Source organism: Hemicordylus capensis, chromosome 5, assembly GCF_027244095.1.
Source record: "Hemicordylus capensis ecotype Gifberg chromosome 5, rHemCap1.1.pri, whole genome shotgun sequence".
Lineage (NCBI taxonomy): Eukaryota > Metazoa > Chordata > Lepidosauria > Squamata > Cordylidae > Hemicordylus > Hemicordylus capensis.
In genome coordinates, this window is record NC_069661.1 from 67,296,647 (window position 1) to 67,314,765 (window position 18,119).

Genomic DNA, 18,119 nt, shown 5'->3' on the forward strand with positions numbered 1-18,119 from the left:
TTGCTTGCTTGCTTGCTTGCTTTCTGCCTGGGGAAAATAAAACAGAGCCACCCTCGTCTAAGCACCTACAACAATGGGAAGAAGGTGGGAAGGGGCAGAAGAGGCCAATTCACTTCAGAAGTGAATCAACCTGGTTGGGCCATAGTTGGTTTAATTTGGACTGAATCAGTAGAGTAGTTTGTTCTGGTTTACTCTATCAGATTGAACTGCTTCTGAATAAAATCAGCCACCAGTGCCTCACACAGCCATATTAAACATGTTGTCTTATACAGAATCCCTTCATTATAATTGTGTTCAAAATAAAGGCCATTTGCAGAAAGGTTTGCCTTTTGTTCTGTTTTGGCAAGTCCTTAACATTCTTGTATTCTGTGGTTATTGTTGTTTGGTTGTTTATTCTGATCTGAAGTATCCCAGCTGGGCATTTCTGGGGCTTTTAGTAGAAGAAAGACACACATCCAACAAAAATTGGTGAAGATGTATTCAACAATCTCTATGATTGTAATCATACTGGCTCCACAAAATAATCCAAGTTGACCACCAACATCAGCTGCAAGAGAAATAAATATATATATCAGCCTAGCTTTAGTGGGGGGAGGGGAGATAGACTGAGATTCTGCTCATTTTTATTTGCAAGTAACTTCTACTGAAATCATTATAGCAATAGCACTTACACTTATATACCGCTTTATAGCCAGAGCTCTCTAAGCGGTTTACAATGATTTAGCATATTGCCCCCAACATTCTGGGTACTCATTTTACCGACCTCGGAAGGATGGAAAGCTGAGTCAACCTTGAGCCCCTGGTCAGGATCGAACTTGTAATCTTCTGGTTACAGGGCGGCAGTTTTACCACTGCGCCACCAGGGGCTCTTAAGATTTAATTCTAAGTAAATATGTAGAGAAATAGGACTGCAGTCAGAGGCTGATATCCTGATTGACAAAGCATGGATGCTTCATGAGACGAGCAGGTGCTGCTGATGGGTTTGACAAATGTTTGGTTGTAAACTGCCCATAGACTTGCATTTTAGGCGGTATACAAATGTGTTTGAATGAATGAATGAATGAATGAGTGCAGCACCAGCACTCACACAGGAGTGGAATTCTGACAACCTCCCTTTTCCCCGGAGGTGTTCTTGCCACCTCAAAATATGTCCATGAGGGTTGCGCAGACCTCAGGGACACATTTTCAGATGACACAGAGTATTTCCTGTTGGATATGGAGTTCCAGTGCATAAGCCTTTTCAACCAACTATCCCAATGACCACTAGGGGCATTGGGAGTAGAAACAGTGAGTAAGGGTCTCCCTATCTGTCCCTACTCTATGATCCCTGATCTGACTCTTCAGCACTTCTTGTGCTGAGTCACAATCCTTCCTTTCCTCCTAGAGAGCAGTTGAAAACATATCTCTCTCTCCTTATCTATTCATTATGTAGTCCTTTAGATTAGGATTAGGACTTTCCTATCCAAGTGTACTTAACCAATACATACTAAGTATTAAGTTCTGCAAGAATCTCCATGTGTTTTCTTTAAATAGCTGCAGCAACGCAACCATCCTCTGTAGCATGTTTTCCTTTTTGCTCTGCTGTTTACCTACTGGGGTAAAATTAACAACCCCTACACTTCCAGGGGAAGGGAAGGTCATCATAATTCACACTGCACATGATCACTGCTGCTGATGTGTTCCTTTGGAACTCAGCAGCATGTGGGATGCTTCTCACCCACACTTCATTAGTCTGGATATTGGCCACAGTATTCCACTGGATTCAATGCAAGGTATAGTTCAAAATAAAAATATATATGTTGGTGTGGCTATTTTCACCTTTACAATGTATATGCTCCTCTGTCTACATATGTATATCATACAATGAAATATAAGAACTGATTCTCACATTAGCAAGTCAACTATAAACTATTGTATAGGCATGATAACAAAGATAATTATATAACATGACCCATAAAGACCTAACTTCTGTTTATTTGGAAAACAATGAAGACCCGTGTGACATAGCAAGTCAGTGGCTATGACATTGCTTTTAATTTAAACTGAGCAAACAGAAATGCAGGGTTTTAAAAATATAGATATATATGTGCATTGCACATCACTTACCAAGCAACTCAGATACACTCAGGGCCTTCTGCTGCTGAGTCACTTTGTAATTCAGATCATGATATTTAATGTCAATATATACAAGGTTATGCCTGGGGATAATAAAGACATTTGTTGTTTGTTTAGAAGCAAATCTCTCTGCGAGAAGGCTGCCAATGGGGAGGAAAGCATGGTGGCAGGAAGTGCTAGCAAGAAGACTGAATCATGCCCATGTTTTTTACATTCACCCATGATTTCTGACAAATCTAAGTGCACACCTTAACAAAGTAATGTGTGATGCAACAAACAAGTCCTTGGCAACAGGGGTATCATAAAGGAATATGTGCCAGAAAGGCAGAATTGTCTGAGGATGTGTTGAGTGTCCACTTGGTGACAACTCCAGGTTGTTGTTTGATAAAAGATGGATGTTCCTAAGTTCCTAAGACTAGACAAGCACTATGTATTTAAGTAGCAGCTGCAGGGACCTGATCCCAAATCAAAGGATTGGTGATAACATGCTTTGCAGGCCAGGATGTTCTTCATGCAAAAGAAATTAGAACAGCAACAACTGAATTTTACATTTCAGCCCAAGATTTGTACTTTGAATTTTGGATTCAAAGCCGTATTGATTTAGAACCACACATTTTAGACAATGCTCAGTTGCCTAATTAAAAAACTTAACATTAATTGACATGACTATTCCTTTCTTCAAGTGCATCTCTTATCTGCACAGTTTTATATTATAACAATAACTCTTTGCATGCACCCCATTGCTGAGGCTTCCTGACATAACTGAGAAGGTACAATTATACATCTTTCGCTCATGGCTGTAAATAGTTGAGTCAACCTTTTTGAAAAAATCAATTGATGATACCATTAGAAAATGTATGATCTATACTTGTGAATACATTTGCTTGATTTCTATCAGTTAATCACTTGGGAACAGAAAAATCTCCCTGTAATGTATCATGCTTCACTGAGTAATTGCTAGATAGTGCCCTGTTTGTGAACAATAAATGTCAAAATGAGCTAAATGGTCAAACTACATGACATGTGGGAGATCCACAACACTTCTTAACATGCTTTTAACTTTTTTTCAAAACAGCAATGAGAGGTACTCTGATTTGCATTGTGGCACTTTGGGATGGGAGTTTTAATTCTTTCCCCACACCATTTTCCTGTTCCAAATCACTCTTTTTCTGAAGCTGCTCTTTGTCCCACTGCTGCGAAAAACATCATGCTACTGGTATTGTTCCAATTGTTTACCTAACAAAGCTAACAGAAGCTTGGGAGGTTGCAGGGGAAAGTTAAACCTCTCCTTCAGCACCACTAAGATGCAGCTCCATCCCCTAAGGGGAATATCTTTCAGCAGACACTACCCATCCAAATGCAAACCAGGACAGACCCTGCTTAGCAAAGCAGACAGTTTATGTTTGCTACCGCAAGATCAGTCTCTGCCCTCTCCTTCTTCCTCTCTCCCTCAATTTCCAGGCTGCAGCCCCTCAAGACTACCTCGGAGCCAAGTGGGGTTTGCCATTTAAAGGCGGTGTGTGGGTGTGTGGGGGGAGAGTTTTTCTCTTTTAAATTGTAAGCCAGGAAAGGCAAGTGGCTTGCCGGTTTGCTCTTGTACCAGAGTACAGAAGAGGACATTGTGCCTGCCCTCTCTTGCCTCTCTCACAATCCCAGGTACGGCAGGGGAACCTAGAAAGGACAGGAAAGGGTCAGACCTGATCCAAGCCGACCTGACAGTTTGAGGGGGCCATGTCAACCCTTCTGACAATTTCCCTGCCAGGTTAGATTGGATAGAATCTGATATTCTTCAACATGCACAGGCTTATTAATTGTAAAACATATATCATTTACCATACAATACAATAGGCTTGGAAGCCACCTAATGGCTCAGCAGAGAAATGACTCGACTAGCAAGCCAGAGGCTGCCGGTTTGAATAATCACCGGTATGTTTCCCAGACCTAGTGTGTTTCCCAGACGGGTATGTTTCCCAGAAATACCTATATTGGGCAGCAGCAATACAGGAAAATGCTGAAAGGCATCATCTCATACTGCGTGGGAGGAGGCAATAGTAAACCCCTCCTGTATTCTACCAAAGACAACCACAGGACTCTGTGGTCGCCAGGAGTCAACACTGACTCAAGGGTACACTTTACCTTTACAATAGGCTTGCTAACCCAACCATTCAGTGGGTAAGATAACTATCTGGAACTGTGGGCGCTCCTGATTTTGGGTCATGTCATGTGTGATTTAAAAGGTATGTTGGAGGCACGTAAAGTGATCATGTGGGAGGTGGGTTCAGTTGTGAGGTGGATAGGACACTTGGTCTACCTACTTAATTGTCATTGGAACGAGAGAGCAAGAGAGAGCAATTGCAGCATTTAGATAATACCAAAATTCCTGTCTTGTTCAGATACAATGCAGACAAAAAGTATCCTGTGATTATCTTACACCACCAGCCTGGTCCAATAAACTGGTCCAATAAACTATTACTGATACTGTACCTATTTTGCATTGTTTATCTCTTGGGACCAACCAGGCAACTGGTGTCTCCTGAGCACAGCTGGTTTCAGGTAGTGATAAAGGTTGTGCAAATGAAAATGTATTGCTTGATTACATAATTATTAAGAATCAAAGTACCTGATATACTCCGGATTTTTCTTCAACTTTGTGGAAAGAAATTTCAAAGCCTTTTCACTTGCAAAAGTTGAATAGGAGATAGAGGTTGGGTAATCTGTTTCTTCACAAGGCACTGGACAAGTAGAATTATGTGTTCCTCCTGTGCACAATCCCATGAGTTCTATGTTATCTAAAATGGGAAGCCAATTCATAAATAAATGCCTGCTCCAAGGAAAAGGTTACTTTAACCTCTTTTCTCTGCAAAGAATGGCAATGCAATCAACAAAAATAGGATTCAGTTTATCATCATAAACAGCAGTTAATAAAGCATTTCCTTTGCTTGATCGTGTTTATAGATTGCAGGATTTGGGCAGTGCAACTGAATGCATATTGATAGCATCCTCATGCTATGTAAAGGAAAAGGCACATAGATGTGCTAGAACATAATTTTGAGAAGAAATAAAATATCTGTTCTTGTTTCACTAGGTTCTCCTGAGTATTTGCAGCTTCTGAAACCAAAGCCAAATACACACTGTTGGCCAGGGTGGGGGGAGGGAGTTTAGAAAGGCACACTTGGAGTTGGTTATTTAGGTTTTATTCAGACAACAGCTTTTAGCCTGCTCTTTTCTCACCTAGGAGTTATTAGGAAAGAGATAGAAGATAAACATTCCAGTATCCCAGCTTATACAAATCTAAGATACCACTGCATTTTGAATACTGTGTCCAGAGTATTCAAACTCTGTGATCAAACCATCTTAAACTCTGTGATCAAACCATCTTAAAAAGGATAGTGTAAAAAACAACCCAAATGATTAATCACTTTCTCTACAACAAAAGACTGAAGCACTTAGAGCTTTTTATTTTAGAAAGAAAAGCTGACTAAAGAGGGGATATGATAGAAAGTTACAAAATTCTGCATGTGTTCCCTCACTCATAATATCAGAACTTGGGGTCATCTAAGGAAATTGATTGGTAACACAGAACAGTCAAAAGAAGGTGCTTCACAAAATACAAAATGAATTTATAAAATTTGCTACTACAGGATGTGATGATTGCTTCTAGTTTAGATGGCATGAAAGGTGGATTAGACAAATTCATAAAAGACATGTCTATCCCTGGCTGTTAGTCATGATTGCTATATCATTAATTAATTAATTAATTAATTAATTATAACATTTATAAACCACCCCATCCAAAGGCTCTGGCTCTAGTACAACGTGACTAATATATCATGACTAATATAACAATCTCCAGTGTGCTACTGAATACCAGCTGTTGTTGGGAAGGAGTGGAAGATTGCTGTTGTTTTCATGCCCGGATTGCGGGCTTCCTGGACATCTGGTTGGCCACTGAAGGAAACAGGATGCTGGATGAGATGGAACTCCTTACTTTGATCCTGTAGGGCTCTTCACGTGTTCTTATGTTCACCTTGGTTCCCACCAGCAGGTTCTGATTAACTTCTTCCCAAGCCTGATTCACATGCACTGTTATGGTGTGGGTGCCGCTTTGGTATGAGTGAGGCTTCACAGATTGGGAAGATCTTGTGGTAAGTTCTAGAGCTGTACCACTAAACTCTCATCACACAAGCCACATAGCCTGTCTAGTTGCCAATTGCAGACATTGCCCTTGCACACCATGGCCCACATGTTGCACAGTGAGCTACTGATCCAAGTGAAAGGCATACTTGCTGCTTCCGAGCCACTCTATACCCCGTCCACACTTTTTGCAAAGGCAAGGCTGTTCCCTAGCAGTGCATCATCATCACAACTTCCTGATGTACACAATGGGAGAAGCATCAGAAATGTGATGACACATTCTTTAGTCACCCTGGAGCAGCCCTGCCTTTGCAAGCAGTACGGATGGTGGGGTGCAGAGTGTTTTGGAAACAGCAAGCATGCCCTTCATGCTTGTAACAGTAGCTTGCTGTGCGGTGGGGAGGCCTGACTATGTCCTGAACATGCAAAAACCATGACTATGCCACAAAGGTACCAGTGAATAAGGTTCTAGTCTTCTGATCAGCTGTTTTTGATGTTACTCACACAGTGTAGGAGAAACACAGTTGTAAAATCTTTCCATGTCACATTCTGTTCCATTTCCTTTCCAATGAGTATGTGGCACATGTAAGGAAGAGAGTGAGAGGAATAGAAACATAAAGATAAAAAAATACATATACATATTTGACATCTACCCTCCCGCTAATCTAGCAATCTGCTTAAATAATATTTTATTTACACTAGCAAATGTGTGAATGCAGTCTTATAGCTCTGTGGAATAACAAAGGGAACTACTGGGTATATGTGTCACTGACAACCTAGCTGGAAACGTATCAGACTTTTAATTTGGGTCACATAAATATCTTTCGTGAAGAAACACATCATTAGCAAGTGTTTCTACACTGGCTGTAAATTATATGCGGTGCTTTTAAAAAAAGTGATTGAGAACCTGCCGTTGAAACTGACCTGTAGAGTAGAATCTCTTATAGTCTACATGGTCAATATATAATCTAATATTAGATTATATCTAATATTATAGATATAATATTATTGACTATAATCTAATATTATAGATAATAATAATATTAATGCCTGCCTAATTGTTCACATGACCGGGCAAGGGGGAGGCTAGTTTTATTCACCTTCCCCCCAGACAAGTTAGTTGTTTGTTTTTGTTTGTTTGTTTGAAGCATTTAATATACTGCCCACTCCAAAGACTGGTGGTGATGTATGTCTCTGGGAGAGCAGCAGTGTTGCATGGTGTGGTGCACAGCTCCAGATGCCAGGATGACATGTCCCGGCCTCCGGAGGTCCCACAATGCACTGCATGACATGCATAATGCATTGGGGAAACCCCGCAGGAGATGAGCACTCTAGGCACCCATCTCTGTGTACACTCGCTCTCTTAACCTCAACTAAAAGCCAGGCTGGAAAGCCGGGCTAGGTGGTGCTGACCTGCCAGGATTGGGCCCGATCCCAGCAGTTCTTACGTGCAGCCTAACCCAGGCTGGGCATCCCAAGCCTGGGTTAGGTTGTGCATGAGAACAGCCTCATTGTTTGGTTTTAATCTATAGTTTTATTATTTTGTTTTTTTCTGTAAACTGCCAGGAAACATTTGTTTTTGGTTATATAGAAATGTAATAAACAGAGAGAGAAATAAATAATCTAATCAAGCGAATGGCAATTGGCATAATGGATTTTGGGATTCATTTGTTTACAATGAGTCATCTCTGTCTTAATACCCTGAATCTGGAAAGAGCAGGCAAGGATATGTCCTGAAGCTGTGACTCATATAGTCTCCTGTTATATTTTTGATGATCCTTTGTTAGACAAAGACAGAGCTGCCCAGTTGTACCTGGTAGCATGAATGGCAAGCACCCACACTTTTTTTGTATATGTCGAGCCTTGCATTCTTGTAGACATCCATACGTGCTGTAGATCATGTGGTGCTGAAGCTTGATGTTTGGATTGCATTCTCCCCAAGGGTATTCTTGGATAATTGTCTTTAGAAAGAAAGCAATTCCATAATGTGTTTCAGAAAATGACATCCATTGCTTGTGTTAAGCTTTCGATTGAGCATAAAATGTCAGATTTACATTTAGGCAAGAACACAAACATACATACACAACTGCCACAAAATGAACATTTCAGGTCCAACCAAAACTTAAATTGGTACAGAGCCTTTCTGGTAAACTTTTGAAACTACCATGTTTTAAGTCTGACTACTGGTCCATATAGCTCAGTATTATCTATGTACACTGTCAGACAGCAGCTCTTCAGAGTTTCAGATAGAGGTCTTCTCCAACCCCAAGGATTGAACCTGAGACCTTCAGCATACAAAGCATATGTCTGACCACTGAGCTACTACAGTCTCTTTTAGCTTGCTAGTTTTTCTGATAGCCAACCTGACCTATTCCTGGAAAGTTAATTATATGTCATCTGATTTAAACCAAAAACCTATTTGTGCTTAGCTCTAATGATGCATGCAGTTTTGGATTGGTTTCCTTCATTACAATGAATGGGAAGGCCATTCTGGGTAGGAAGTTGTGCATATATTTGAGTTTTGCACCTTGAATAGATGGTTGGATTGGACTCCGTCTTATATTAATGTTTTATTCTTTTTTTAAATCCTTTGTTTCTCCTCTCATCTCTTATTTAAAAATCATCTATCATTAACAGACTTATTTTTTATCTAATCTTGTAAATCTAACAATTAAAGTTATAAATCATTTAAATTAAAATGTGATCTATATTGATAAATAGTTGAGTTGGCAAGGATGACGTTGATTTCCAAGGCAGTTTAGTAGATTCTTAAGTAGCTAGAAATAGGGGCGTAGCAAGGTAGGAGTGGACCCAGAGACAAGATTTTAAAATGGGCTCCCACCTCACTGAAGCTCAGCTCATAAAGAAATCTTAAATGAGGCTGAATAGTGGTAACAAAAAGCATAGTAAAATCTATCTATCTATCTATCTTGACTCAGAAGGTTGACTCAGCCTTCCATCCTTCCGAGGTCGGTAAAATGAGTACCCAGAATGTTGGGGGCAATATGCTAAATCATTGTAAACCGCTTAGAGAGCTCCGGCTATAGAGTGGTATATAAATGTAAGTGCTATTGCTATCTATCTATCTATCTATCTATCTATCTATCTATCTATCTATCTATCTATCACAATAGAACATCATCCTAAATTATTTTTTAAAAGGTTTTGTAAATTGTTGACAATGCAAGTCATTTAATGGCTCTAGAGAAAGACATGCTGTTCTGGTAGCTGCAGGTCTTAACACTCTCATCAATGTTGGAAGATGAATACAACTGAAGGAAGCCCGGGCGGGTGCGTGGCTGGGGGAATCAGTCACGTGACTTGCCTCTGGGGGGCCCCCAAGGCAGTGGGCCCCCAGAAAACCGTCTCCCCTTGCCCTATTATAGTGTATAATAATAATGCCCCTGGCTACAAATACATTATGCTTCATACCTTGCAGGACACGAATGCTTACCTTCAGCTGGCGGATTGCCGCATGAGCATGCATCCCTACTGGGGTGAATATTCCTAAACCATCAAAACGGGGAGGTTCTTTAGGTGAATGGATAGCAAAGGTTATGCCGGCATCAACAAAACCAAGAGAAGGGTCATCAGTGAACTGTGCCTAGTACACAAAGCATTCCTTGTGTTAATAAGTTACAGTGAAATAGATTGGGGGTAATTTCCAGATCACTTTCATAGATACAGTCCCATTGATCTGTGAATTGCCATGATGAGGAAAAAAAAATCTACATTTGCAAAAAGGAGAATTATTTGTACAGCATCTTCACTTAGTGACCACCTTGTGTTATCATTATATCACTCAATCTATAATAGATTAAAGCGGAAACAAAATTCCACAGTAATTCAAACTTTGACAAAGATTGAGAATACTCATGAAATGTTTACATTTCAAAAACATTGAGCTTTGCTTGTAAAATTTGACTATGAGAGCAACTTGTAAAAACTATAAATAGCAAGGCTCACTGATGAGCTTTCAGGCAGTGGTTGATAGTCTAATAAAGTGTGTGCATAAGGAAGGAGTGCAGAGATGCAATGGGGGCCCATAGGCAATTCCCCCAATATGCTTGGGCAAAAGCACATGCTGTGGCCCAAGTGCGTGAAACTTCCCAGCTTTTCTCACACTCCAAAAGTGATCTATAAGAGAGGAAATATGTTGCTGAACCTCAGCAGCGTGTTTCCTCTCTTATACATGACTTCTGGAGTGCAGGCAGAACTGGGAAGCTTTGCCTGCTTGCACAACAGCACATACACAATGGGGCTGGGGGAGCTGCAACCCCATCATGTCCTCCACAGTCCCATCTTATGCATGTGCTTCAGTAGTTAAGATCTCAGCCACTGTTAGCAACCAGCCAAGTTGCCAACTTCAAAGTTCCTGCACCCCAGTTTCCCTAAAAGCCCTACAGTACATTCAACAGCATCCATTAATGAGAATGTTGAAAAATTAATAAAATATAAATTTAAAAGTTTGCAGGCAAATTCAGTTTACTTGGGATTCCCCCTCCACTAGGTACATTTCAGTGCATTATTGGTAGAGATGTGAAACCCTTGTGGCCTTTATCATTTGAGCCCAATTTGATGCCAAACAGTCTTTGATGCAGTTCGTTCCTATTGGGCAAAGGTTACCCAATAGGTACCCTTATATTATAGTCAGGATAATGAGCACAACATCAAGTAGGCTCCCTGTGGATGCACCTTAAAAGCTCACCTATCTCTCTTCCACTTTTGCCCATCTCCTCTGTACATGTAGGGAGTAAACTTCAATATTAGTTATCATTAACTAATGGATGTTTATCATTGTTTGGCCTAGATGAGCTAAACACTGATCAGAGTTCATTTTGTGACATGTAGATACAGAGTTGCAGTCGAAGGTCTACATGCAGATAAACACTAACTGTTTCATAGAATTCACACCTCAGTATCATGGGGGCTTTATCCGGAAATGACACTGTCCTCAAAACTCGAATGGATAGTAATGTAAAATTCCAACTCAAGGGGAAATGGGTGCCTGAGAGCATATGTGTGCCTACTGTCTTTCGGGTTGTCTTGCTTCCTTATGTTCTATAGAAAACTTGAGTGTGACTTGGAGAGACTAATTTAATGCTGTCTAATGTACAGTAACTATGTCACTGATGGATCATCAAATAGAAGCGGAAGAAACTTTAGGGAGAAGGAAAACTTCGGCCATGGTTTTTAATGTGCTACCAAGTCACAAGAGGTTATGCGAGTCTAATATGAACATGAAAAACTGCCACAATAAAGGGCACACATCCATTGATTTTTCCTATAGCGAGTCTGAACAAAGATGCAGTTGCCCTGGTGCTACCAAGTGAATTTCCCCTCCTATAATTTGTGTATTGCTACTGTGACAGTGGATGGCTACCTTCTGTCTTCTGTAGAGCAACACAGAATGAAGTTAAGGCTCTGGAAAACTGCAATGGAAGTTGCCAGATCTCTGATATTGTTCTTCCAAGCTAGAAGAAAGGAACCGTGTTCCAAATTCCTACCCATAATGTTCTTGGTATCTACAGTACACTGGTCTATAGAACCTCAGTGGCATCTTATGAGAGGATAAGGAGTCCAGGAAAAGCCAGCAGCTACCTGTTGAAATTGTAGGACCTGCCATACAAATACATTTCCATCATGCAACAGGATTATTGGTCTGTAAACTTGCATAACCCAGGGTTGTACAGCCTTGTGGGGAATCCTGCCTGCTTGGGTCCACTCCAAGGTTACTTATTTTTACCCAATCCTCAGAGCTTCAGGTCTGGAGAACCCGAAGTTAACCTGTCACCTGTTTCCTTGCGCTCTTCTCTAAACTCTGCTCCAGGGGCGTAGCTAGGAGAGAAGGGGCCTGTGTTTGCCCCTCTCCCTTGCAGACCCTCAGAATGAGGGGCCCCAAGGAGCTGGGGGACCTGGGTTCTTTGAATCCATCTGCTCAATTATGGCTGCTCAGCTCCCACTACAAAGCTATTTTGTGGAGCTCATTCATCTCTGCTCCTCCTTCCCTTGTTCAAATAGGGTATGGCAAGCTGAACATGCCCTCTGGAGACATGCAGGCCCTCACAAGATATCTGGGTCCTCATGGGTATCCCTGTTGCTGGTGCAACCAAGTCAGGTCTTCTCTTTGCACCTGAGTCATGCACCAGCTGGCAAGGCAGCTCAGCTCAGCCGTCATGGGGCCTGGCATGTGGCCACTGGCAGGAGATATGTTGTCCAGACCATCTTCAGTCCTGGGAAATGGGAGTCCCTAACAGGCCTGTATGTTGACAGTTGTGTCACAATTTGCCCTAAACAAATTACCTTTCTAGGTATGACTCATCTCCTTGGCACTCTTTTTACTCACTTCTTTCCTTATTTGCAAGTTTGGGAACTAAATGGAGCTCTTGTCTCTGGCTCATTTCATTATATGATAATATAATAAGGCACAAGATAATAAGGCCCTACACACGATCCATGTGGGCTTGACCCGCTCTCCCCGCAGATGAGCAGGGAGCCCTCCCTGGGTGGCCAGATCAGCTGCCCAGATGATTACCGGCTCCATCACGGAGTCAGGTTGGGGTGGCCATGGAGCCGGTTGGTGCGGTGTGGTTTGGGGGCCTCCTGGCACCTGGAAGACCCAGAATGCCCCGTGTGACTACCGATGCCGGGGAGCTTGTTGCAGCCACCTGGTTGGGGGGCTACTCATGAGTTGCTGCAATGTGGAGCTGCACTGCAGCAACACACAATCAACTAACCCACTTTTGAGGCACTCTCACGCCCAAAACCCAGGTTTAGCAGCGGGCTACCCAAGAAGGTTTGCCGCTGCGCCGCTGCTCGGAGCCGTGTGGCTCCCAGAGGTTCTCACGTCCACTGTGTGTGAGAATAGCCTCAGTGTGTAAATCGTAACATTCCCATGCACTCAAGTCATTCCCATGCACTAAAATCATTAAAATTCCTCATGAGTGTAGCCAATAATGAACGATGCCAAAGATCACCTCAATTTCTATGTGCAATACTAGAGCAAAGATTTGTCACCAAGAGCTAGCCGTAAGGACTGTTCTTTATCGTTTCAGTCATCCATTAAGTTCTGTTCTTAACCACTGGATTTCACTGTCAATTTCACAATGCAATTTCACTGTTGCACTTCAGAAACATTTTATATTTTAAAATAAGTGGATGGCTATTTTACATGGATGGATATTTTATAGCAATATCTGTACCTGTTTGACATCGAACAGCAATTTCAAGCCCCTTCCAGAGACACTCACTCTTCTTTTTTCTGGAATGTTAATATGATTATAAGTAAAGCAGTTCCCATATTCCGTGAAGACATGCTTGAAGTCCTTCAACAGAGAAAGCAAAAGGAATTGGGAGGAAAAATGCCAATAGGTTTAATCCTTACAATTAGTGTGTTCCCAGATGACTGTAGCCCTAAAGGTGGATCTGTTTTGACTCAATATGTGAAATTCAACTTTTTCCACTTTTCTGCACCTCTTATTCACCAACAACACATAGCCCTAAAATCCATTGGCCAGAGCCAAAGTAAGCCCCCTACCCTCCAGTGACATATAATACAATAACAATATGATTTACTGATATTGGAGACATTTTTCATTAAAATAGTTTCTGATGAAAAATGTTCCGATAGGGCTTTCATAGTCTCAGACCTGATGACCAGGCTGATGCAATGCATAGCCTTAGATGGCATCAGGATAATTTTTGCGAAATGTTGCACTCATGCTCTTGTACAATGGCAAATTTTATGCAAAATACTTTTCATGCAGTGTTGTACTGTTGCACTGGAAAAAGTTATGCCAAAAGAATCTTGATATAACAGTGTGTGCAAACATATGAAGTTTACTTTTCTGTAATGTTTTTATCAGTGCATTGGTAATCCATAGGGGTAACATCATGAAGAAATGGAAAACTATGGTAAGCTGTGCATGCACAGTGCTGCAGCTAAAATTTGGAATTATCAACCATGGAATACTGGAGAATTCCCAGTACATCACATCAACTGCTGAAAACAAAATAAGGTAATTCAGAACTCCAGATCCTGGGGAGACATTCAGATGGGGAGAATGACAGAGGCACACCTTTTTATGTTCTCATGGTAAGGCCTTCATTTCTCAAGTCATAGGCAAGCATTGATATGCTCATTTTCTGGACTGGTGGATTCTACATGGCTACACTACAACAACTGCATGTCTCTTTTTAAATTGTAATTATTTTAAATTTTAGCCTTTTCACAATAGCTATCATCATATTTGCAATCACCTCTATGAGCATGTAATTTTTCTCCAGTATTACCTTCATTTAATGTGTAATTTTATGCTGGTTGCTGACCGTAATAACGCTTGATTATGATTCTGAACAACTGCATAGATAGAGCTGTCCTGCCCTTGCCTGGGAATATCAGGGAATGCTATTGGAAGGATTGCAAATGGCAGGCTGTGAGAGAGAAACATGGGAGAGGGCCACCGGCTTGTGGGCTGCTACTATGGGTTTTCATCAGTATCAGCCCAAAGCTGTCTTCATCAGCTGAACATGAAGGAACTCCACATGCATAAATGGAACTCCACATGGTTATACCAGGCCTATTGAAAGTATGAGATGAAGAAAATATGTAGCACTCTTCCCACATTAATGTCCCCCAGCAAATGTGTGTGCTATAGCATGGGTAACCCCTGCATATCCTCCACACTTTGCCTCTTGAGAGCAACACACACATTCCTCTTCTCAAATGGGACAATGGGTGCACACGGTGGCTGAGATCCTGACTAAAGAAGCATGTGGATTTCATTTTGAGCCCCTGCAAGCACACCAACACCAACCTCAGCCACAGTGGCTAATAGCCAGGGATAATGGGAGTTGTAGGCCAACATCTGCAGGATGGCCAAAGTTGAGCAGGCCTGCATTAGACAGTGGCTAATATAATCTCCTTCCTTCCTTCCTTCCTACAAATTGCATAGTCTATATTTCTTGGCTGGGGGTGGGGGGGTGGAATAAAAAAATATTACCTCTGGGTAACATGGCTTCCCAAAATATTCACATTCAAGCAAAGTACTGTTGTTGAGATAGAAACCATTATTTCTTGTAAATTCTTTGATGCTGAAATTTTGATTCCCCTGGAGGAAATCGCTTATCTCTGGACCAAATTTGTCACTCATATCAAACATATGAAGAACTCCAGACACTATGCTCCAGAGGAAGAAAATGATGCTCAGATTAGCTACTGCTTGGGTTTGGAATCTGTAAAGGCAAAACAGAAATGCTGTGTAAACCTTGACTCCTTGGGTATACGCCCAAGGCAGCTGTTAAAACTGTTTAAAGCGAAGGAGTAGGGAATCTGGAACAAGAATTTGCCCATGGCATTGCACTCTATAGCGTATTTCCGCGCACAATCTCCACCCACGACCCACAGCTACCTAGAGCCGGCACTTCAAAAGGATCCTTGTAAAAAGGAAATTTGGAAGCCTGCACTCCACAGGGAAGAGTTAAGGAGAGCTGCTGTCTGCGGAGAGGTGGCGGGGAGATAAATTTATGTTTATGTTTAGCTAGACAGCCCACACTCTTTTAAGTTCCTGCTACCTCCCCTCTTTCTGTTTGCAAAAAATAGTATTACCCATGGGCTCTTGGTGCAAAAATACAGGTAGATCTTTTATGCAACACAAATACACAACTGAAGTTATCTGTACCTTAAATAAAATAAGAGAATGAAGGATGCCTTACCTGTTCAGATTACAAAAGGTTACAGCAGGAAATTCAATCTTTTCTACATACTGAACAACAACGGATGTTGTGGTAGGCCAGCTGAAGTAATAGATGATGCGGTTGCAGATTTGCCAGGCAACAAGAACAATGGAGCCAATAACTACCAACACCCACAGCACCATACGTGTTTTGCTCTTGGTCCGGGCAATATTGTGCACCCCATGGAATGAAGTGGAAGTTGCAAATTCATAATCATATTTCTTTCTTTCTTCCAGAGATGGCAAGGGTTTCCGCGTTACATAGAGCCTGGCTTTTTCCAACAATCCTTAACATTTGACAAGAAGAAAAATTATTGGCACACAGGTTTCCTACAAAACCAAGCAAAAAAGATCCTTCAGGGCAGATTCTCTGTCAGCTAGGATACAATTTCTTTAATAGAACCGGTCCTCAATGTAAAAAAATTAATAAACCATTATTTTGTTAAAAATGTTTACACATCTGGTACAAGTCTCCAAATCATATTCTGAGAACAAAAGAAGCATAGCCTTGAGGAAAGATATATGGATCCTATGTAACAAATGAGTAACAACTGTGCACTTATTGTGCAAAACCACAAAGATATGTGTAAACAACTTTACAGAAAAATTTCTTATTATGGTCCATGGTTTTGATTGTCCACATTAAGACAGTAAAGACACAAGTTAGCATTTATTAATCAAAATCTTAAAACCCAGTAGCAGTAAAAGACATTTTGCAATTAGTCCAGTTATTTAAAATATCATTTTAAATAAATATCATTTTAAATATCATTTTAAATAGCTTCATTTCTTTTTGTATAATCCTGTGCATGTTTAGGTAAAGGTAAAGTGTGCCGTCAAGTCGATTTCGACTCTTGGTGTCCACAGAGCCCTGTGGTTTTCTTTGGTAGAATTCAGGAGGGGTTTGCTCATATGTAAATTCCAGTGAGAATTTACAGCCACAGAATTTACTTCTAAACAAAGGTGCTTAAAATTGCAGCCATAGTCTGTAAATTGTGTACAAAAGATGAATAAACTTGGTTTTTTAAATAAGAAAAGTTATTCTTTTTATTATGCCCATTATAACAAAGTCAAAAACCATCCCAATGAAACAGTACCATGTAAGACAAGAAAAAGACGAAGATTAGTCAACACATTGTAATAGTTGTGGTTACATACCCCTGCCGTGAAATTTTCTAAGTCTTTCTATTGGGAACATACTAATTGAGAAAGGAGATTCAGTTATAGCACAGAGGTATCTCAGTAGCAGTTAACTGCTTTTATAAAAAAAGGAAAGGGGTGGGGATTACAGTAAATACACATCAAGGGCAATTTACCTGCCACTGTTGCTATACTCTCTTCAAATAACATGTTCCCAAAGACTTTGAAAAAGGACCAAATGTATGAGCTACATAATGTAAATTATCACAAAACAATAAAAGTGGAAAGTAAAAGGTTTGTGGTAGCAAGTATGACTTGTCCCCTTTGCTAAGCAGGGTCTGCCCTGATTTGAATTTGAATGGGAGACTACACATGTGAACACTGGAAGATATTTCCCTTAGGGGATGGGGCCACCCTGGGAAGAGCACCTGCATGCTTGCATGCAGAAGGTTCCAAATTCCCTCCCTGGCATCTCCCAAGATACGGCAAACTGGTCACATTGGGCTGTAGATGGTTCCTTCACCATTTCACGGAGAGATGTATGAAGCAATAGCTATGCTACACGAAAAAGCTCCATTCTGGACTACTCTAGGAGCCCGTGTAGATCTTTTAGGATAGGTGTAATACAATTTCCTCGAGATGACCTGGAGACCAACCTGGCTGTTGCATTGTGCACCAGGAGCATTTTCAGACAGCAGACTTTACAGTAGGTTTGCTGCGAGGTTTTACTGTAAGTTCAAATTTGCTCAGAAAACCCTGACACGAAATGTGGATTCTTTTTTTACCCTGGACATAAATCAGACTATGTTGTAATGCCTAATGAAAAACCCAAATCATGTGTGGAGTGCTCCCCAATAGTTCACAGGGACTTCAGGGTAAATGTGGCCAATATGTAAATGCACACCCTCCATTCCAGAGGAGAAGCAAACTAAAAGCCCCATCTGGAAATGCTCCAGTTGCAGTTTCCATTGAGAGCAACATAGAAAGACTGTTCCA

General features: G+C 41.1%; 1 protein-coding gene across 1 annotated transcript; it reads right to left on the minus strand.

The window, feature by feature from the left end:
* Positions 1-350: 350 nt before the first annotated feature.
* On the minus strand, positions 351-17,333 carry ASIC5 (acid sensing ion channel subunit family member 5). Its single transcript, XM_053256188.1, has 10 exons — positions 17,300-17,333; positions 15,964-16,270; positions 15,252-15,483; positions 13,452-13,574; positions 9,704-9,853; positions 8,063-8,210; positions 6,754-6,810; positions 4,736-4,904; positions 2,107-2,198; positions 351-547 (listed from the first exon to the last, which is right to left on the minus strand). Exons 1-10 carry the CDS (start codon positions 17,331-17,333, stop codon positions 351-353), a joined length of 1,509 nt encoding a protein of 502 aa, XP_053112163.1.
* Positions 17,334-18,119: the final 786 nt, after the last annotated feature.